The sequence below is a fragment of the Macaca fascicularis genome, chromosome 8 (genome assembly GCF_037993035.2).
Source record: "Macaca fascicularis isolate 582-1 chromosome 8, T2T-MFA8v1.1".
NCBI lineage: Eukaryota > Metazoa > Chordata > Mammalia > Primates > Cercopithecidae > Macaca > Macaca fascicularis.
Genome location: NC_088382.1, coordinates 131,251,973 through 131,274,779, shown reverse-complemented (window position 1 = coordinate 131,274,779; position 22,807 = coordinate 131,251,973). Strand labels below are relative to the sequence as shown.

The 22,807-nt window shown below is 37.6% G+C and overlaps 1 protein-coding gene across 1 annotated transcript in view; it reads left to right on the top strand.

The window, feature by feature from the left end:
* Positions 1 to 19,589, top strand: part of HAS2 (hyaluronan synthase 2) — a 28,648-nt gene extending 9,059 nt beyond the window's left edge. Inside the window, exons 2-4 of the mRNA XM_005564005.5 lie at positions 3,012 to 3,638; positions 14,493 to 14,594; positions 16,682 to 19,589. Of these exons, the coding sequence (XP_005564062.1) occupies positions 3,012 to 3,638; positions 14,493 to 14,594; positions 16,682 to 17,611 (1,659 nt within the window). The 3' untranslated portion in view covers positions 17,612 to 19,589. The remainder of the gene's footprint in view (positions 1 to 3,011; positions 3,639 to 14,492; positions 14,595 to 16,681) is intronic.
* Positions 19,590 to 22,807: the final 3,218 nt, after the last annotated feature.

Genomic DNA, 22,807 nt, shown 5'->3' with positions numbered 1-22,807 from the left:
AACTATAAAGCCATATGTCTGACAAGGAGAGTATGCTTATGAAACAGTATTTGAATTGGAGATTGTCTCAGAAAGTCTAACACATATGGTGCCCATATCAGTGCAGTTGCCCAGGGGAAATTAGAAAGAAACACGTCCTGTGTGTCATTCCCTGAGATCAATGTATTCCCTCAGCAAAGCTGGCTCTAAAACGTGCCTTTTGCCCTTTGGCCTGTACCAAGATGCTGTGTGTGCAATACTAGACAACACTGAGATATCTCGCAGAAATATAAAGGTTCACTTCTAGCCACGTTGCTGTAGTATGCTAGTAAAGTACTTTTCCCAAGCTTCAAAAGGACATTCTGTAGAGTCTTATGATGTAAGAGGGTGTTCCCACTTCGGCTGTGGCCAGCAGATGCTATGTCAACACTCTCTGTGTCCACGTGTGCTGATAAAAGCAAGGAAAATGTGAATAATGGAAAAGAATGGCAGGCAGTTCTTTTGCTGGCTATGGTGATTTTAAACACAAGCTAAATACACACTTAAGCTTCTCCCTGGCAAAGTGATTTAGTCCCCTTGAAATTTTTCACTCTTGTGAGAATGACTCACGTCTTGGAAATGACAAGTTCCAAGTCTGGTGCTCCCAGCACCTTTAGGCATCGGTTAATGTATCACGTGGGAGTTTTCAGCATCCCCTCAGCTGTGTTAATTAACAAGAGATGCTGTACTTGCCTGCCTTTCACTGAAAACTCAGCATTTCACCATTCCCCAACAGTTTAAACTTTCCACTTGGGTTAAGGTTACATTTATCAGACTCCAACATTACACGCTATGGTTGCTAGAAGTGGAACACCAATTTTCTTTTTGTTATGTTTGCTTTTTCGCTTCCTAGTTAACTGATCCTTTAAGCTGCAATGCATTTCTGGTTTTTAAAAACACTTTCATAAACACTGTTCCATTTTGCTCCTCACCACAGCCCTGTGGGGTCTTTGACAAGTTCTGTTACTTCCATTTAACAACAATAAAGTGACGTCTGCGAGCTAGAATCCTGATCTCCAGGGTGCTTTGCATTATTTAAGTTATGCTAGTTGAATACACTGAGCCCCAAATGCATAATAGACAAACAAAAATCCAGAAATTATTTTGTGCTAACATAAGAGTCCATGGCAGGTATTCCTGTCTGGTGGGTGGCTCCCTTTCATATGGCAATCCAAGGACCAATCTCTATCTATCTTGGGGCTTTCCAATTCCCTAAAATATTGTTGATATGTGTATCAGGCCTGTTGAAGGGCCAGAGAGATGAGAGGGGGTATATTATCTTTCTTAAAAGATCTTACTGGAAGTGGCACATCTCAGATTTCCAAAGCCTGGAATGCCTTGGCCACGCCAAGTCTATGCTCAGGAAGGAAAGGCAACACAATTGGTAAGAAGCCACACTAAGGTTTCCCAAAAGTACAGTGCAGATCCCCTCAGGATCGTCTCAATGTACAATTGCCGGGAATAGCAAGTGACTGTGTGAATGGTGCCTCTTGGAGCTGAGCAACGTGGTGGCCATGCAGCTGTTAATAGCCTAGAGGATACTGTATGAACAGTCGGTGTTAAGTTGGCACGTGGATTGGGAAATTATAAATAGCACATCAAGCAAAATATTTTGCAAAGGTAATTGCTTAGTCTAAGTTTCTATTTGAAATAAATTTACTTAGCTTTTAAAAATCAATTGAATTAAAGAAAAAGATTAAACACTAAATATGTGCAAATATGAGAAAAGCCAAAAATGGATGCAAATGACTAAAGATGAGGATGTTACATTTATACCAATTATATCTTCTTTGATAGTTCATCCTTGGAAGAGGAGGAAAATAAAACTTCAGGAGGAAAAAAATAAAATAAAAAGGGTTGCCAACCACCCCTTTAATGTAAACATCGGAAATGCTTTGGGAAATATAAATCCTTTGGGAAATACAAATGTTTTAGGAAAAATGGTCCTTTGGTCCCTGAGTTGTTTAAAACTTTTTTCAGGAGATAGACAAAATTTAGGGATGACTACAATACTGACTATTATTGAATGGAAATGTGTTTCAGGTCTAATGTACTATAGCTTTTAACAGGATGGAAACTCACTTGCTGAAATAAATCATGATGTTATTTGTCCTTTAATGTGTTCACTATTTCTATAAACATTTATTGTGTTTACTGTGTTCTAGTAAGGTTCGTGATGCTCCGGATCTAATCATCTAGTATTGGTGATGGTGGATGGAGGAGATAGACATTGGAACAAAGGAGTACAATTCAGAATTATGAGGGCTTTGATAGATATCTATGCAAGGTACTTAGGGATGGAAGATTTTTAGTATCAGTGGGAACTTCAGAAATAATCAATTCTAAAATCCCTCATTTAACAGTTATTTTTACAAAACAACAACTGAGACCCAGAGAGGTATAGGGACTCACCCGAGGTCACACAGTTAATTAATGAGCTAGTACTAGAATCCAGTATCCTGATCTCCAATCTCAGCTGGCTGCATGAAAGGATTTAAGTTGAGGAATACGCTTTGGAGGTGAGATTAAATTACACATGAGAAATTTAGCAAAATCTCCAGTGGATGTTTTTCACTGGCCAGTATCAAGGGGTGAGGGGACTATATAGAAGAATGACTGCTTTGGGTGTTAGAAACTTCAGGGTCCACACCTGGCTATGACCACATATATAGAGTACAGCCTTAGGCAAGTGATCTAACACATTAAAGCAATGTATGCAGTATTCGTTTAATACATTGGTTTTCAGTAGTATCCTGTACCATCATCTCATTTGACCCTTGAAACAACTCCCTGAGGTATACTAGAAGGGCATCCTTATCGCTATTTTGCAGATGAGCAAACTGAAGTGCAGAAAGTCACACAATGAGTTGGGTGAAAAACTGAGTGTTAAAACTCCTGAATGCTTCTAGTCCAATGCTCTCCCCGTGATACTAGGTATATAACAAGTGTGGGACAATCATGGTTAACCAAAGTATCATTTGATTATATTACAGATGCATTGTGAGAGGTTTCTATGTATCCTGAGGATAATTGGAACCACACTCTTTGGAGTCTCTCTCCTCCTTGGAATCACAGCTGCTTATATTGTTGGCTACCAGTTTATCCAAACGGATAATTACTATTTCTCTTTTGGACTGTATGGTGCCTTTTTGGCATCACACCTCATCATCCAAAGCCTGTTTGCCTTTTTGGAGCACCGGAAAATGAAAAAATCCCTAGAAACCCCCATAAAGTTGAACAAAACAGTTGCCCTTTGCATCGCTGCCTATCAAGAAGATCCAGACTACTTAAGAAAATGTTTGCAATCTGTGAAAAGGCTAACCTACCCTGGGATTAAAGTTGTCATGGTCATAGATGGGAACTCAGAAGATGACCTTTACATGATGGACATCTTCAGTGAAGTCATGGGCAGAGACAAATCAGCCACTTATATCTGGAAGAACAACTTCCACGAAAAGGGTCCCGGTGAGACGGATGAGTCACATAAAGAAAGCTCGCAACACGTAACGCAATTGGTCTTGTCCAACAAAAGTATCTGCATCATGCAAAAATGGGGTGGAAAAAGAGAAGTCATGTACACAGCCTTCAGAGCACTGGGACGAAGTGTGGATTATGTACAGGTAGGTCTCCAAATTACTGCCAGGGCAAACATACATTTAAATAAAGCAGCTTTTGTATCTGTCCAGTCATATGCTATAGCCCATCCTTGTCCCTTCTGAACACAGTACTTCTTTCAGTTCATTTGAAAATAGCATGACTGTTGAAAGCACATTTTGAAAAAGAGAAAAAAAAATCTTGTAAAACTGTTGAGACTATCTATGAAAATGCTTAATTTGTGCCGTGTTATTGGTTAAAAATCAGGATTATTTTGACAGGAGACCCTTCCTTCCTTCCCTTCTCTCCCCCCTCTTACCTTCTTTGCCCCCTTGATTCTGCCAAGTCAAATCCAACGTCATTTTCCACACTCTAAAACTCTCCAGCTTTGTAAGAATATAGTGTCTGCCTGAGCAGAAGGGTCTTGAGAAAATCTGCAGGCTGAAGGGAGGCTATAAAATGTTTTTTGCAGAGACTGGGCAAAATAAGGGTGGTGAGAACAATTTTGATTTAAAAGAGCAAAAAAAAAAAATTAAAATTGAGAGAAGGAAAAGGAAAACAAAAAATGGGGGGAAAAAAATCTTAGAGCAAAAGCAAAGTAATGTTTATTTCACTCTCCAAACAGCATTACCTCACTCACTGCAACTTGACCTTTGAAAGCATTTGTGATGGTGTTTGCCTGCATGAAAATTAGGCAGGCTGTGTCTCCCATTAATTTCCTGACAGCTCACTATAGGGGTTCTCCTCTCCTGGTTCTCATTGAAGCTTCCTTCTTTAGAACATTAGTAGGGTCCCTGTGAGTTTCTAGTTTTAATTTTCTGCAGATACTTTATAATAATTAGATTTTGGCCATGATGGTATTGCGAGGGGAAAAATGTCTCTGGTTTAAGAAAGGCACTGGGATGGTTTTCCTCTCCTCAAGAATTTCTAGTGAAATTCTGGTTTTTAGAAAACCCATCCTATTCTTTAGGGTCCTTTACAGCCACAGAGTCATGCCTAGTGGTTGTCACGTAGTGAGATAGGAATGGACATTGGCTTTAGAGTCAATTGACCAAAGTTCTAATCATAGAGATTACTAGCTGGTTGACCACGGGCCAGACCACCTCTCTGAGTCTCAGTTTTCTGGATAGAATAAATTAATGTATTCCAAGAGTTTGGCAAAAGTTATTTATGATATTATCATTGATAGAATGAAAGCTTTTTATATTACTATTGTTATTTATTACCATTTAGTCCTTACTCAAATTATAGTACCTGTCAATTGCCACCATATGACTAATTTCAGTTGATGTCTGAAGAGTTTAGAGGCATTTCTTCATTATGTTAATCTGCATGTTAATCTCCCTTCTAGACAGTTGGGAGCATTTCTCTGTCAAGTTTCTCCTAATTTCTCAAAGGTAAAACTTTCAAGCTAAGGTAGTTTGAGTTATCTTTGGACATTTGGTATTTACATAGTATAACTTTGGGCTTGGATGAGAGGATAATAGGCTATTTTCAAAGGGAAAGGATGATGAGAACTTATAGAGGATATGAAAAATGAAGTTCTGGGCTTTAAATGAGAAAACATCTGTTTTGATATTTTGTCTTTTAGTTAAAACAATTGCCACATTTGTCATTTCTAATCAAGGCCTCATTGTATGGGTTTTTTCTTACTTTTCTTTAAACCTGCTCCTCCCAAACCCTCTTCTCCCATCATTTTTGTTTTGAATTTGTTTGTATCCTTGACAACTTTATGCTGTGCCTGTCCAGGAAAAAAATAATACAAAATATGAAATATTAGAGTAAGGCTCCTGCTAGGGCCCTAATTAGGCTTGAGAACTTTTCTTCCTCCAGGCTGAGATAGGGGAAGTCTCCAGATATACTGACCCGACCAGCGGCTCTTAACTGGGCCCTGATGCCTTCTGGGACTCTCAGCCAGTTCCAAGCACTCACACAGGAGTACAAATGTCTTAGCATTCTGAAACTGGTAATTCCATCTTTCCATTCCTCAGTAAATCCCTCGATATTTAACCATATTTGACCTGTAAAAATGGCAATTTCCTAAGGTTCAATCCACAACACTAAACACTGCCATCTTCTATTCTGACTGACCCAGGGTTTGAGCATTACAAAGCAGAAACCGCAGAAAGACAAGGGAAAAAGGGTTTGAGGATGTTGGCTGCTAAGCATTACAAGTGATGGAACTTGGAGTGCAGGCTGGTTAGGGAAAGAAGGAAGTGAAGGTCAGGTGGTAATATGCAAGAGAAGATGGGGGCTGGGTAAGAAAGTGACCATGCTCACAAACTTGCTGGAGAATTCTGCTTAACTGTGGAGAGAGATGGCCAAAAGGATTGGTTTCCAGTTGCAGCCGAATCCTTGGCACTCTTCAGCACTCTTTTCACTTGGTCTTGAATAGATGTCTTGCTTATTGCTTTCATAACCTATTATTTCATACCTTCACCACTTTCCCAAAACCCTATCCAAACTCCTCTCTGCTTAACTACTAACAGATGACCTTGCCTCTTATTAAGGAGAAAGTCAAAAGTACTGATTCTGAATGCTGTCAAGATCATCTTTACTCTCTTCTTAAACTGTTTCAAGAGTATCCAACCTCACTTCTTGTTTCAAGGTTATACTTTTGATCTATGCCCTTGAGACCACTGGACCTGCTTCCTCTTGTCTCCTCGGGAATAAAGCTTTCTCAGTTACCAGCTCTAACTCTATCTGTCTCAGCTTTCATCTCTAGTCTTCTCTACTGACTGCTCTCTCAGCCTTGTAGCTGTTCAAATAATTAATGCTGACATAGAGCAGTGAGGGAGTCAGTAGTCAAGGAGAAACCCAGTGTGGTAGCAAATTTATCTGATGATGCCCATGGGTGCTTTCAGAGATGAAGATAGAAAACAGGAAGGGAAAAAATAAATTGAGAAAAGAAGTTAAGGAGGGCCAGTGTGGTGGCTCATGCCTATAAGGGCAGTGCTTTAAGAGGCCAAGGCGGGAGGATTGCTTGAGCCCAGAAGTTCGAGACCAGCCTAGGCAACATAGGGAGACCTCATCTCTACAAAAAAAAAATTAGCTGGACTTGGTGGTACACATCTCTGGTCCTAGCTACTTGGGAGGCTGAGGTGGAAGGATTACTAGAGTCCAGGAGGTCGAGGCTATACTGAGCCATTATCATGCCAGCCTGGGTAACACAGCAAGGCCCTGTCTCAAAAAAAGGAAAAAAAAAAAAAAAAAAAGAGTTGAAGGGAATGAATTTTTTTTAAAGGAGAATGAGCAAGATTTTTAAAATTCATAGTCAGTGTATTTTCTAGAGAAACTTTGTTTTAAAAAATGGGTAGATTCTGACCTGTTCTGCGTATGGCTTAGTGTTGGACAAAAGTTTGGTGTACCTCTTTGAAGTAGTGTTTATATTGGCTTTTTTATTTACAAAAGTAACACAGGCTTATGGCAGCATGTTTCAAAAGTATTAAAAAAGTACAATAAGCAAAATTAAAGTTATCTTAAACAAATACCAACCAATTGACACTTTCCAATGTATATTTTTCTATTTTTCCCTTGTTTTTAGAACACTTTGGGATTATGTTAATTTTTTATCTTTTTTAATGTAATGGTATCAGAAAACTTAAAATATATTGATGTCTTGATTATATAATTGCTTTATTCCTAACTCTTACTGAACATGCATATTACAATTCAAGTGGCCACCAGTCTATGAGACAAAGGAAAACAAAAAAATCCCCTGATGTGTGCATGAGGGACTTCCTAGGTAGAAAATATATAACAAATAAGAACATCTTCTAAGCTGGAAGATTATAGGAGGAAATGTGATTATTGATTTAATCTCATAGCATTCTACATATCCAGAATTCTCTGAGTTGGAAAAAAGTAAGGCTTTATTATTGATAACAGTAGAGTTGACTGTGATTATTACTGGATTCTGTATTTGTAAATTTGTCTACTTGGTAAAATGTACTTGTAACCCTAAAATCAATAATTGCAGTCATTAGGTGATCATTTGCTAACAAGCACACAATGGCAAAAAATTTGACTTGTCCAGTGTGCATGTTCCAGCTGAGGTCAAACAAGGTGATGCTTTGGCTTCTTGTTTCAGCTTTTATACTGTAAACAATTATCCTCTTCATGGTCTCTTTAGTGCCACATTTTCCCCTTTTTTGTGCTTTTCCTTGGCGGTGTAGCTGTTTAACATGGCCTCGAACTGTAATGCTGAAATGCTATCTAGCGCTCCTAAGCACAAGAAGACTGATACACCTTGTGCAGATGAATTTCCTTTAGGCATGAGATACCATGCTGTTGGACATGAGTTCAATATTAATGAACCAACCGTATGTATATTAAATAAGGTACATATAAACAGAAGCATAGGTAAAACAAGATTATGTGTTGTCAAAAATGTTGTGGCCAGAGGTTCGGAGGAACCTAGCCCTGTGTTTCTGCTAGAAGCACATTTTCAGCATTTTCCAGTTCAATGTTCCTGGCAACTTTATGTAATATAACTACCATAAATAATGATAATCAACTGTGTATAACATTTGACTGGTTCCTGTTCTGTTCTGTATAGAAAGCCTGAGCAACTGAAATATTCTGTGGGCCACTATTGAGAATAGTAAGTTTATTTGTGTCTTTCATTTTGGAGGATAAGGCTAAGAGCTCACTGAAATAGGAATGAGGAAATCTGAATTCTGTACCCAACTTTGTTGTTTACCTGCTGTGGTCCTGGCCTTAATGAATCATCCATTGAGGTAGTAGACCAGATGATCTCTAAGATCTCCTTCAGCTCAAGATTGTTAAGTCAGTATTGGTGTAATTCTTCTGACATCTTAATTCTATCTGGCAACATCCTGAAGCTCTGCTAGAGCAAGATCAAAAGAAAAAGCGATATCAGAATTTTCATTTGTCGGTTACTGTTATGTTTCTCACTCTCACTTTTAATCTGCCTTTTTCCCCCAGATTGCTTCTCGAATATAAATCTTGATTTAAGGGCACCATTATGAGCTTTCCTGATTCTCTTCTTTAGAATGAGAATTTCAAACATTTGGAATAAGGGTCCTTCATGGTTTAAGCCTTAGAGGTGACAGCATTTGGTTTCTCACTTTGCCAGTTGGCTCCTCACCTTTGTTTTGCACCTTTTATAACTTTCGCTCATTTTCAACTTTCCTAGAAAGGAAAAGAGAATAACCAAATGACTCCTTTTTTTTTTCACTTTAATAATTGGAAGAGATTGGTTGTCGGAAGGCAGGAATTATTTTATAATAATTTGGATAATTCATTCTACTAAGGAATGCTTGTATATTCCTAATTCCTTTTAAGAAGAATTACAATGAAGTACCAAACTGCATAGGTGTCTATGACGTAAAGGCTTTCTGTTGGCCAGATTTGAGATCCTGTACCATAAACCAAATTACTACAAGAGAAGAACCTCCTCCCCATCCCCTGTTCCCTTCACAAAGGAAAGATGATGTTTTCATTGAGGACTTTTTTTTTTTCTGGAATGGTTTTATTCATTAATTTCAAAAAGATTTATAGCTCTAAAATGTTTAGATTTTATGATTTTGCATTTGCTGCTTAATTTGAGGCTGCTTAACTTAGCTATGTTTATATGTAAATTCTATTCATCTAGAATTCATATAAATAGAAAATCAAGATTAAAAAATAAAGTTATACAATCTTGATAAAGTCTTAGAAGTTTGTTGTAATATAATTAATGAACATGCACTAGAGCTTTGGATTTTTTTTTTTTTTGGTTGTATGAGAAATGTTAAATTGTGTATAATATTCCATCATTGTAAAGTCAACTTCTGTCCTCACTGTTTTGTTTCCCCCAAATCTTGCATGTATTGTGGCCTACTTTTTAGTATATATGAGTTCCATTTATTGAGCATTTTTATGAGCTAGCCATTATTAAGAGCTTTACAATCATTATCTTATTAACTAACCATTACAACAAACTTATGAGGTGTAGGTATGATTAACCATATTTTTTACCTACAGAATGGAAGCTCAGGAGGTAAGGAGTCTGTAGTGAAGAAACCGGTCCAAGTTTACATAACTGGTTAATGGTGGATTGGGATCCAGATGAATTTGATTCCAAGGCCTTATATAGTACTTTTTTTGTTTGTTTGTTTCAGTAGTATGTTTGCTCTGAGGTTGTACTGGTAGGAGTTCAGGGGGAATGGTAACATCTTGTATTTACTAAGTAAGTATTTGTGGAATTTTTTGTTCCTGCCATTACCCCTTTTTACTAGAGAAATTGGGCTGCGGTGGGGGGGCGGGGAATGCAGAATTTCTATTTACTTTTGGATTAAGTTGTAGGAGGAACCAAGAACAAATTCTACACATTCTAGAGATAGTCTCACTGGGTCAAGGTTAAGATGAAGGGTGAAGGTTAAGATGAAGGGTTAAGCCTTACAAGCAGGAAAAAGGTGAAGCCAGTAGCCAAAGAAAAAGTTTTGATTTATTTTCAACCTGTTTCCTCATTGAAGGCAGCCAGAGTAATTAAGATTTCTCTCTTGCTGTGTTAGCTGTCAATGCCCTTTGAAGTGGTATGGGAGGAAGTGAGGAGATCCATCAGTCTGAAAAAAGAAGACATTAAAAGTAAAACATGGAGATTTGGCATTTTAGACTTGGATCTTAAAATTTGAAAGGCATCTGGTGGAATAGATAATAGTATTTCTGCAGGAGATTTTTATTTAGATTGTTGTGAGATAAATTAACTCTAAGATTAGTGAGATAAATTAGAACAGACAGGAATGCTATAGATGGCTTCCAGATAAATTTGAGTTTGTTCATGTGGTACTTGCTCTTGTAATAGGCAAAATCTTGGCTGAAGAAAATCTAATTTATTAATATCCTATATTTCAGGCTTTTCCTAACACAGGGAGATGGAGACAGCTTTTGCAAAATCTACTAAATTAAAATTGGGCTTCAAACATATTTAATCTCAACTTCACTGTTATTTTTAAGAAAGCAGAACCTTCCTCCTGTAACCAGTTATTTTGAACCCAGGGTTGGCAAACTTTGCTTATAAAAGGCTAAATAGTAAATATTAGGCTTTGCAGGCTATATGGTCTCTGTTGTAACTAGCCAATTTTGCTGTTGCAGGATTAAAAGCAGCCATAAATAGTAAGTAAATGAGCAGGAAAGGCTGAATTCCAATAAAAGCTTATTTATGACACTAAAATTTTAATTTTATATAATTCTCATGTGTCACAAAATATTCTTTTTGATTTTTTTTCAACTATTGAATAATGTAAAACCATTCTTGGCCCATGACCCATATGAAGACCGGTGGCAGTCTAGACTTGACCAGTAGGCCTTGGTTTGCCAATCCCTGTTTTAGATAGGGAGGAAATGGAGGGAATTAACTCTTGGCTGGAGTAGTGAGGCACGAAGAGTGATGGTCTTATGCAATTTAGTGGATGATTCTGTGGTTAAGACTGAGGTGGCTGGTTCTTCTAAATAATGTGTTCTCGTCTTGACGTGTTTCATTTACTCAAAAGTTGGTGACTTGCTTCATTTCCGTATCTTCTAGTGAGAAATCTTATAACTAGGGATCATGTGGTTTCAACAAATTACACTGATGCACTTAGTGTGGCCAAAAAGATGTTTCAGTTTGTTCTCTTTCCTGTGTGCAAATGCTGTCCTGTAGTTTTTCCTTATGCGAGGTTCAGTTCTCCTTGAACTGGTGCATGTCTCCCACAGATTCTAATCCAGGGATAACTAGCTGACATTCACGAAACTACATTCTTGTTATTGATGAGTGAGGAGATGGCTAGAAAGCCTCTTCTTGCTGTATGGAATTAAGAAGGGCAAAAGTTATGCTCTTTACACCCTACTGAGTAAATTCCCTTGTGTCCGTGAATACACATGCTTTCACAAACTGTCAAAGACCATGACTTTCTAGCTGGCATTCTATCACCAAACAGCATCCAGAAATTGAAAAATTTTAAAGCTGTTCAATCCCTTGATAATAAACCCTTTCCCAAGAGATTTCTGAGCTTTTCTTTCTGATACAGCTACATTCACCATGTGAACAATCTCTCTCAGAGAACTTCTGGCACTCTGCTATTGGAAATTGGGAGGGGCAGGAACCAATTTAAATATGCAGAACTTCATAAATTTGGTTCCAGTGTAGTCATTTCAAAGAGGCAGTTCTCCTGGCTTGCTTGTGCTCACAAGCAGACGGAGTTATTTGAACATTAACTCTGGATTGCCCCCTTCCTGTTGTTTTTAGTCTTATTTTAGCCTGGTTTTACCTTTTCCAGCTTGAGTCAACAGAGGTGGGTGTGGTCATAAAAATCAGGATGCTGGAGGTTAAAGATGAGTTAGACTTTCTTCCTTCACCTTTTTCTAGCCTCATCACAGACCTGCTGCCCAGCTCGTAGCCACATACAAACCATACAAACCAGGGATAGACAGGGCATGGGAGAGGCAAAACATTACTTTCGGGGGAATTATTCTAGGTTCTGGAGACTTGGGATGCTTGGATACAAACCCAAGTGTCGGTAAAATTCTGTTTTTTTATAATGAAAAACGAATGCCTAGCTTCTGCCTGATTTTTTTTTTCTTAAAATAAGTGAGACTATGCTGAACCTAAATGGAATGACAAAAATAATAATTAGGGTTTCATTTAGAAAATGAGTGCTTCTAAATAAGGAGAATAAAGTTTTAAAAAGTTAACGCCACAATTGCTATAATTAAACCTAGAAGGGTGATAGGTTCACTTTCTGATGCCCCATATACTCCATACATTATAATTTCCAATAATGCATTTAAATTGCTATTTTCACCAGCATTCTTCATTAACATGAAACCTTTTCAGAAAAATAAAAAAGCTATTAGTAAAATTGAGGTAGATACTTTTATTTTTTATTTTATTTTATTATTTTTTTGAGATGGGGTCTTGCTGTGTTGCCCAGGCTGGTCTCAAACTCCTGGGCTCAAACAATCCCCCTGCCTTGGCTTCCCACGGCTCTTCATAACACAGGTGTTAGCCACTGCACCCAGCCTAGATGCTTTTAAAAATGTTGGGATTCCTTAGTTACTAATGTGAGGGACTCATGCTACATTATCTAGAGTCCCCTTTAATTCTGAGACTTTATGCTTCAACTAATTGGTTAATTTCTTTTTTTTTTTTAATTCAAAACTGGCATATCAAACACTATTTTCTGTGAGACAGGGTCTCACTTTGTTGCTCAGGTTGAAATACTATGTTTATAGAGTAGTTTGCAGAACTGTTAAATAATTTATTTTGATATTTTAAAAATTGGCTAAATCTTGATTCAGTCTGACCAGTATAGTCAGACTTGATGGCAGAATAATGGGAATTGCAGATAATAAATACTCAGTCTCTGCCAATCATGCCATTCATTGAATGGGGATGTCAGGCTGATTAATCACATGACAATTCTGATCAATTTATATTTGTTAAGACTTCGTGGCATTCAGCAGAAAATAGTATGTCCAATTAGTGAATGTTGCAGGGATAGAGAGATGGGGACTTTTTTTTCCTACTTTTTTTCTATTTCTGATTTTCTCTGATCATATGGAGGAAGCTCCATTGGCAGGTATAACCCACCAGCCTTTTCCAGCTGTCTCACTCCTTTCCTAAGAGAAAAGGAATGACTTAATCTTATTAGTGAGTGTGGAAGGAATAAGGGGAAGCCCAGCTCTTTCTGCCTGGCTTTTGGGAGTGGACAATCCCCCAGGAACAGGTATCAGCTGTACCTTTTGAAGGGCCATACACTGTATCTGCAGGAGGCTAGTCCCACTGAGAGCTTCTCTGGGACTGAGTCAAGTCTCCAGGACTGAGTAATTCTGGGAAATAGAATTATGAAGCCCACTTTTCCACATATAAAGCCCTATTCTCCATATCAGCTTTGTAAGTGTACAGGTAATAGTCTGGTTTTCCATTTGCTTTGTTATTCTTCTGTTTAATTTTTCAATTGATTTGGAAATCGGTCTGGAAAGAAAAGCACAGTTTATAGCCCTGTGCCCTTGAGCCTCCAATAGAAATGTCTGTTAGGAATACACAGTTATAAACTAATTCCAACAATTTTCTTGAAGTTGTGGTTGGTCTGGTTTCAGACTTGCTTTTGTTTGGCTCATAGAAAGATTGTGTTTAAAAACAACAATGGGCATTTCCAGAATAGCTTAAAGTGATTTATATCCACTTTTAAATTCAGAGGGCTAGACGAACACTTAATACTTTAGAATAAAAAGGTGTTGAAGGTCCTGCAAATTCCCTTCCTGATGCAGTGTCATTTGCTAAGCCCAGGTCATATAAACTTTAGAATTATATAATCTTTAGAGCTATACTATTGCTTTAGAATTACACAATCCTATGTAGGAGAATTGCTGTCCTGTCATTTATTTACCATATTAAAATGAAAGGTAAAATCATTAAATATGTCTCCCTTTCAATAACGTCATAGAATTTTCTTACCATTCAGACCTGAAAGACAAAAAAGCCTAAAAGGCTTATTGAAGGTAACTAAAAAACATTTTTTTTTTCCTTAAACAGACCTCTAGGGGGACCACCCATTACAGTTTGCCAGGACTGGAGGTTACCTGGGATGTGAGACTTTCATTGACAAAATGGGGAGCATGTATGGCAAACTGGGACAAGTTGATCACGCTACAAGTCATACTTAGCACATCACTTCAGCTGTTCTACCCAGCAATACCATCAACTTAAATACTGAGTTTGCTGAAAAATAGGCTCTTTGTGTTGGCCATGATATAACAAGGCCTCTGTTATCACCATCATATGTCTTACTGAGGCCTTGTGACAGTAAGATGAGAACACAGTATGTATGTGAAATTTTGACTACAGGGCATGTATTTATAGTTCTTTAACTCATTTTTCATTTTCTTCTTTGCAGGTTTGTGATTCAGATACTATGCTTGACCCAGCCTCATCTGTGGAGATGGTAAAAGTTTTAGAAGAAGATCCTATGGTTGGAGGTGTTGGGGGAGATGTCCAGGTACATGGCTTCATTTTTTTTTTTTTTTTTTGCATGAAACACTTTTAAGAGCACTTTTACTCATTGACTCATTGAACATACATTTATTAAACACTAACTCTGTGCCAGGTGTTGTTCTTGGTGCTTGAGACACATTGAAATGTACCTTGGATCTGCTTCACTGCCTCTTTTCCTATGTAAATTGAAATATAATTTAGAACTTTCTTGCTTAGTCCTGGGGTATAACCCATTTCTGTAGTAGCTGATAAGTTATATGCAAGTTAAAATAAATGTGTAATGATTTCCACCATCTATCTTTGGGCCATAACTTAATATTTCATGTTCTGCTAAAAATTATTTCATTACAAGGATTAAGAAATAGAAGTATGAGCCAGATGCAGTGGCTCACACCTGTAATCCCAGCACTTTGGGAGGCTGAGGCAGGTGGATCACCTGAGGTCAGGAGTTTGAGACCAGCCTGACCAATATGGTGAAACCCTATCCCTACTAAAAATACAAAAATTAGCTGGGCATGGTGGCGTATGACTGTAGTCCCAGCTCCTTGGGAGGCTGAGACAGGAGAATTACTTGGACCTGGGAGGTGGAGGTTGCAATGAGCCGAGATCATGCTCCTGCACTTCAGCCTGGGTGACAGGGTAAGACTCGGTCTGGAAAAAAAAGAAAAAAGAAACAGAAGTATGGTAAGAAATTGATATATATCTTATACCTATATACCTAAAGGATGATCCATATGTGGTTGATTAAAAAAAAAGATCTGAGTCAAAAAGGAATAAAAAAAAACAGCGACTCAAATTTATACTAGTGAGAGAGGCAAAGAATGGATAAGTAGTTTTCCAATATTGTTCATCATTTGTTATTGATGAAGAAACAATGAAACAAATATTAATGGAGATAATTTGACATTTGGAAAAATGAATATGTGAAAATATGTGAAGATTAAAATAAGATTGCCTTGCAAATATGAGGTTAGACTTTAGCAAAAGGTAAGAAAGCACATGGAAAATAGACTTTAAAATTTAGATATTATCTGGCTGTATAACCCATTTTAGATATGTAGTTTGATAGCAAAGGCAAAGAAATTACATTAGAAGGGACATAAAAATAGCCTGGTGATTTTAAAGAAAAGGAAGCTTACAAAATCCAGACGAAAACTGAACAAAATTGAGACAGAGGAGAGAATTTAGAAATATTGCCAAAAAAGCTGATAATTTTCAATAGCCTTTATATAAAGCATTATTTCACGATTCAAATTTTGCAGGAAGGCCATGGGAAACTCTCCTATTGCTGGTATTGCCAAAAAGCATGGATAAAGGAGAGGAAAATTAATAGCCAAGGATAGGATCAGTTTGAAATTAACCAGCACAGGAGGAACTGGGACCCAAAAACATTCATATCTTAGATGTTATGAAAGAGTGCCTGGGAGAAAAGAGTTTAGGAATTGAGAACTAAAGCCTAAAAAAAAAAATCTCAATTTGGCCAGGCACGGTGGCTCACGCCTGTAATCCCAGCACTTTGGGAGGCCAAGGTGGGCAGATCACCTGAGGTTAGAAGCAAGACGAGCCTGGCCAATATGGCAAAACCCCGTCTCTACTAAAAATACAAAAATTAGCCAGGCCTGGTGGCACCCACCTGTAGTCCCCAGCTACCGGGGAGGCTGAGGCAGGAGAATCGCTTGAACCAGGGAGGTGGAGGTTGCAGTGAGCCGAGATCATGCCACTGCACTCCAGTCTGGGTGACAGACTGGAGTGCAGTCTCTAAATAAATAGAGACTCCATCTCTAAATAAATAAATATCTCAATATGATAACACAACAAACAGAGTAAGAATAGCAGAAAGCGGATAGAGGATGAAATAGAAAAAGATATTCACCATCAAAGAATCGCAACACATGCATACAACGTAACAAATTAGTAACAGAATCAGAGAATCAGAGAAAACATAAAATAACCACACCAAAAAGAGGAAGGATGCCAAAATAGGAGAATAAAATAACAAATCTTACTCCAGGTAGTTACCTCAGGATGGAACAGGTTTTGCTGGAATTTTTAGCTAAAGCTTACCTTTTACTTATGTTTTTCTTCTTGCAGATTTTAAACAAGTATGATTCCTGGATCTCATTCCTCAGCAGTGTGAGATACTGGATGGCTTTTAATATAGAAAGGGCCTGTCAGTCTTATTTTGGGTGTGTCCAGTGCATTAGTGGACCTCTGGGAATGTACAGAAACTCCTTGTTGCATGAGTTTGTGGAAGATTGGTACAATCAAGAATTTATGGGCAACCAGTGTAGCTTTGGTGATGACAGGCATCTCACGAACCGGGTGCTGAGTCTGGGCTATGCAACAAAATACACAGCTCGATCCAAGTGCCTTACTGAAACACCTATAGAATATCTCAGATGGCTGAACCAGCAGACCCGTTGGAGCAAGTCCTACTTCCGAGAGTGGCTGTACAATGCAATGTGGTTTCACAAACATCACTTGTGGATGACCTATGAAGCGATTATCACTGGATTCTTTCCTTTCTTTCTCATTGCCACAGTAATCCAGCTCTTCTACCGGGGTAAAATTTGGAACATTCTCCTCTTCTTGTTAACTGTCCAGCTAGTAGGTCTCATAAAATCATCTTTTGCCAGCTGCCTTAGAGGAAATATCGTCATGGTCTTCATGTCTCTCTACTCAGTGTTATACATGTCAAGTTTACTTCCCGCCAAGATGTTTGCAATTGCAACAATAAACAAAGCTGGGTGGGGCACATCAGGAAGGAAAACCATTGTGGTTAATTTCATAGGACTCATTCCAGTGTCAGTTTGGTTTACAATCCTCCTGGGTGGTGTGATTTTCACCATTTATAAGGAATCTAAAAGGCCATTTTCAGAATCCAAACAGACAGTTCTCATTGTTGGAACGTTGCTCTATGCATGCTATTGGGTCATGCTTTTGACGCTGTATGTTGTTCTCATCAACAAGTGTGGCAGGCGGAAGAAGGGACAACAGTATGACATGGTGCTTGATGTATGATCTTCCATGGTTTGATGTTTGCAGTCACACACAACACCTTAGTTCCTCTAGGGGCTGTATAGTATTGTGGCATCAGATAATGCCACCAAAGGAGACATATCACTGCTGCTGGGACTTGAACAAAGACATTTATGTGGGTTTATTTTCATTCTGCCAAAGTAAAACAATACATCAACAAGAAGAAACTCAGATTTAACCTGTTATTTCTATGAAAATGGGATGAATTCTTTGTTTATGCACTTTTTCTTTACTGTGCATCCGCCTGAAAGTGTTTTGCCCTATATACCTCACTAGCCATGCTTTATGTGGGTTATCATGGAAGAAAAGGATTTTGGAAACTCAAGGAAAAGTTCTTTCAACCTATACAACCTAACTTATGGACTGTTTTGATAGATAATTTTTTTTTTTTAAGGAAGAATTTTCTTTTTAACTTTACCAAATGAAATGCCAAAGGAAGTTTTAAAGGCCGTTGGCTGTGCTGTATTTTGATATAATTGTACTGTGTTTTTAAATTTTGTATGCCAATCTTAAAGACAAATTTTGCATATTCTATATTTTACTTCTCTGCCAAAATAAACCTGTTCTTCCTTTTTTAAAATAAAGTAAGTTCTTAAAAAATTTATACTTAAAAAATCCTGCCCAAAATGTGAAGCTTGGTTGACTGATGTTTATGATAGAAAGAATAAAATGTTTCTCTTTCTCTACCTTTTAAAATTGAATAGTTTATTTCTGTGAAAAAAGTATTTAAACTTTTAACATTTTAACTTTTTGTTTTTATTTCTTTTACAAAAGGCCAATATACCTGTCACACTTTGGAAGTAAAAATACACACTTTCGTGTGTACGTTAAAAAAAATCATTGAAAATCAAGGCCAAAGGCAGTGCAATTTTTTCATAAGATTTTTTTAAAAAGGGAATGATAGTCTTTGAAAGAAAACAGTAGGCATCCAGCACTGGACGAAACATGGGTATCAAAGGTGAATAATCTTTGGAGATTCTCGCATTGTTTTCCCAGACCAACTCAAGTGGAAAGTGGAGAAATTATCTGTATAATTTGGACACATACAATGCAGTTTATCAAAGGTTTTGTTCTGTGGCCTGAATTTACTGGGTCCTACCTATACATTGAACATGTTTTGCCTGTCTTTTTTTTTTCAACTTGCCAGTTCACTTTACATGGTAGTATAATGTTTACACAGGTGAGTTGGATAAATTATAAAACACATAAATTCAAAATTGGCAGATAGAATCACCAAGTATCTATCCTCTTTTACTTTAAAATGAGGAATTTTTTTTTTCTAAATTATACAGATCATCGCTTCCTATTTCCTGTTCTGGACCTGTAGAAAAATGTCTACACAGTAAAAGTGACATCAAGGTTTAATGAGTATATCAATGATTGGCACATATAAAAATTGTTGAACCAAATACTCTGAACTTGGCTAATACAGTTACTACAAGGCCTCCATTATCCAGTTTTATTTTTTTACACGATTGACCTTGCATTGTAGCTGGTGCTGTGTAGACCTGTGTTGAACAGAATATATGAATAATTGAATAAACAGCATTATGGTGAGGCAGAGACACATGGAGAAGTGTTAAAAAAAAAAAAAGGGCTTCCTGCCTTTCTGCCTCTTTTTTTCTGCAGTCATCTATGTTACATCTATCCTGCCTAAGAAAAAGCTGCACATTCTACCTTCAGAGTACAAAAAGGTACATCTTCTGAAACTCAAGACTCTCACTGATTGGAGAGCTTGTGGGAAACAATCACACCATGCCAATAAATGAGACGAAAACTTGAGTTTGCCTTTTTAACTATTTATGTTCTAAGTTAAGCTTTGATAACATTCAAATGTCAAATTCTCTCATTCTTATAAAAAGTTGAATCAATTGCCTGTATTTATTTTAGCAATTATTCAATGTATTTCCAGTATAGGATGTATAGTATAATTAATTTTTTGTAAATAAAATATTTTTGATAAGATAATTGCCTTTTTTTCTAAGGGAAGGGGGAACTTTGTTTTCCTGATTATAATGGTATGAATTTAGGAAGGGGGGGTTAAAAAAATGATTGTTGGTAAAAAATAATACGTCATTTAATGTTACTTATTATTACGTAGAAATCCCCAAAATTGGTGTGGTTTGGAAATCTGGAAAACCAGAGAGAGAGAGGAGAGACTGCTTAATTATCATTACCCTTGTCTATAATTTTCTCTTCTGCTTCCCTTGAAAGCAGCACAAATTTAGACAATTTTGTTTATTATAGTAACGTATAGCAGGAAAAAAAAAATCAGATATGCAGAAATATTATAAGCAAGCTTGTTTATTTCAGCATTCTTCAGAAATAATAACAAAACCTTAACCTAAAATCAAATGATGAGGGCAATAGATAAATAAATCACGGCATTTCTATAAAATGGGACACCCTTGGCTATTGAAGACAGTGTTCTCAGAGAACACATGGATTTTGGAGAAATGTCACGTTAAAAAAATAACCATTTTGTACAGTAACATCCCAATTTTATAAAAGTGAAGATGTTTAAACATGACTATCTCTAATACTGGGAATGACTGATTTATATTCCGTGTATGTTTTTGTATTTTCCAAATATTATAAATATGTTTTTATAATCAGAAAAAAAGACAATAAATACCGACTTTTTAAAAAGTGGGTTGGGACATTAACAGCATTTTCTGATCAGAGGAGCTTTGATAGTAATTACCTCATTCTACCTCTTATCCCTCAAATTCATCTTATTTCCCAGTTCTTTTGTGTTATCTGTTTTCTAAGAATCCTTCATTACTTTTGTACTGCTACATTGTAAACTGCAGCCACTGAACATTACTGTCAGATAAGCCAGAAATATTGATGGTTCTAATCTTAATAATTCACTGATGAAGTCACTTGGTGACAATCTTTTGACGTAAAGAGCCTTAAAGTATACATTTTAGGACTGGGCATGGTGGCTCAAGCCTGTAACTCCAGCACTGTGGGAGGATTGCTTGAGGCCAGGATTTTGAGACTAGCCTGGGCAACATGGCAAGACCCCATCTCTACAAACAATTTTTTTTTTTAAATTAGTCCAATGTAGTGTCGTTGCTACTCAGAAGGCTGAAATGGGAGGATTGCTTTAGCCCCAGAGGTCGAGGAGGCTATAATGAGCTGTGTTTGCACCACTGCACGGCAGCCTGGGCAACAAAGTGAGACTCTGTCTCAAAAAACAAAAACAAACAAAAAAAGCAAAAAACAACCATAAAACTATTCTGAATTCACCAGCATTCCCAAAACAGGCAACAAGCCAGATCATCCTGCGGCCCATAGTTTAATGACCCCTTTAGGAATCTGTTGACTTATTTGTACCATTAAGTACTCACACTGACACCTAATTTTTGGGCACATACTATGTTTTAGGCACTACGGGAAGCATGCTTTATGGATTAGTTATTATTTCAGTCCCAAGAAGTTCCATTATTATTGCCATTTTAAGCGAGGAAGCTGAGTGAGGTTTAAAGAAATTTGGTAACTTAATATTATAAAGCCAGCACATTGTAGTGGTGGAATTTAGATCCAGGCATTATGACATCAAGCTTGCCCCTTCAACTAATGCTACTCAGTATTTTGTCCCTCAGCAGCATGTGGGAATTTATCAGAAATCGAAGTTCGCGGCCCTACCCCAGGTCTACTGAATCAAATTCTCTGGAGAATCTGTTTAATAAGATTCCCACCCAGGTGGCTTTTACACACATTAAAGTTTGAGGAGCATTGCCCTAATCTAGTATTTTATATTGTTCCCTTCAAACCGCGTGTCATTTCTAAGATAGTTATTCATTCAAATATTGTATTCTCCCATTGAACTTTTCTACTTGAATATAATTTATGGGTGTTGGCAGATACCTGGTTTTCACTAAGTTTATTAAGTACCTGTTATATATAGGCTGGGCACTGTGGCTCATGCCTGTAATCCCAGCACTTTGGGAGGCCGAGGCGGGTAGATCACCTGAGGTCAGGAGTTAGAGACCAGCCTGGCCAACATGGTGAAACCCCGTCTCTACCAAATATGCAAAAATTAGCCGGGCATGGGGGCTTATGCCTGTAATCCCAGCTACTCTGGAGGCTGAGGCACGAGAATCATTTGAACCCAGGAGGTGGAGGTTCCAGTGAGTGGACATGACGCCACTGCACTTCAGACTAGGCAACAGAGTGAGCCTCTGTCTCAAAAAAAAAAAAAAAAAAAAAAAGAAGTTCTTGTCATGGGCAAAAAATGAAGTGGTGTACATTGTGTCTATACTCAAAGAGCTTACAACTGAGTAAGAGGGATATTTACACTGTAAGTAAGAGGGTAGTTACACTGGGATTTGATGCAAAACAGAATAATAGAGGTATAAAGAGTGGCATGGGATGTAAAAAGAAGGTGAAGGTGAACATGTACAATTATCCTCATAACGGCAGGTTTTAAAACAGCCTGGGATTTAGGTTGATTCTTTAAAGATGTGCAAACTTGGATGGGAATTAAGGATTTTTCAGGTAAAAGAAATAACATAAATACAACGATAGTGGTGTGATTTTAATATGTGGTGCTTTAAACAGAATTAACAAATTTAATTAAAGTGGAGGTTGTAGTTAACCAAGAATGGGACGTGATTATAGATAGTAAATTTGAAGGCCGGGTGTGGTGGCTCATGCCTGTAATCCCAGCACTTTGGGAGGCCAAGGCAGGTGAATCACCTGAGGTCAGGAGTTCGAGACCAGCTTGGCCAATGTGGCAAAACCCCATCTCTACTAAAAATACAAAACTTAGCTGGGCGTGGTGGCAGGCACCTGTAGTCCCAGCTACTAGGGAGGCTGAAGCCGGAGAATTGCTTGAACCCAGGAGGCGGAGGTTGCAATGAGCCGAGTTTGCGCCATCGCACTCCAACCTGGGCAGCAAAGCAAAACTCTGTCTCAAAAAAAAAAAAAAGCAAGTAAATTTGAAGATGGATGATAGAAGACCATAATACAACTGGGAGAAATACTAGAATGAGGTATTTACATTACTTTTGATAGATGACACACCCATGGAATTTTTGGACAGGATTCTAACATTGTCATAAAATAAGGCACTTTATGATGGTTTGGTTTCGAAGATCTCACATAAAAAAATTGTGTCTATAATTACAATTTGGCCTAAGCATGCTTCTAATAAACTGGTATTGCTCT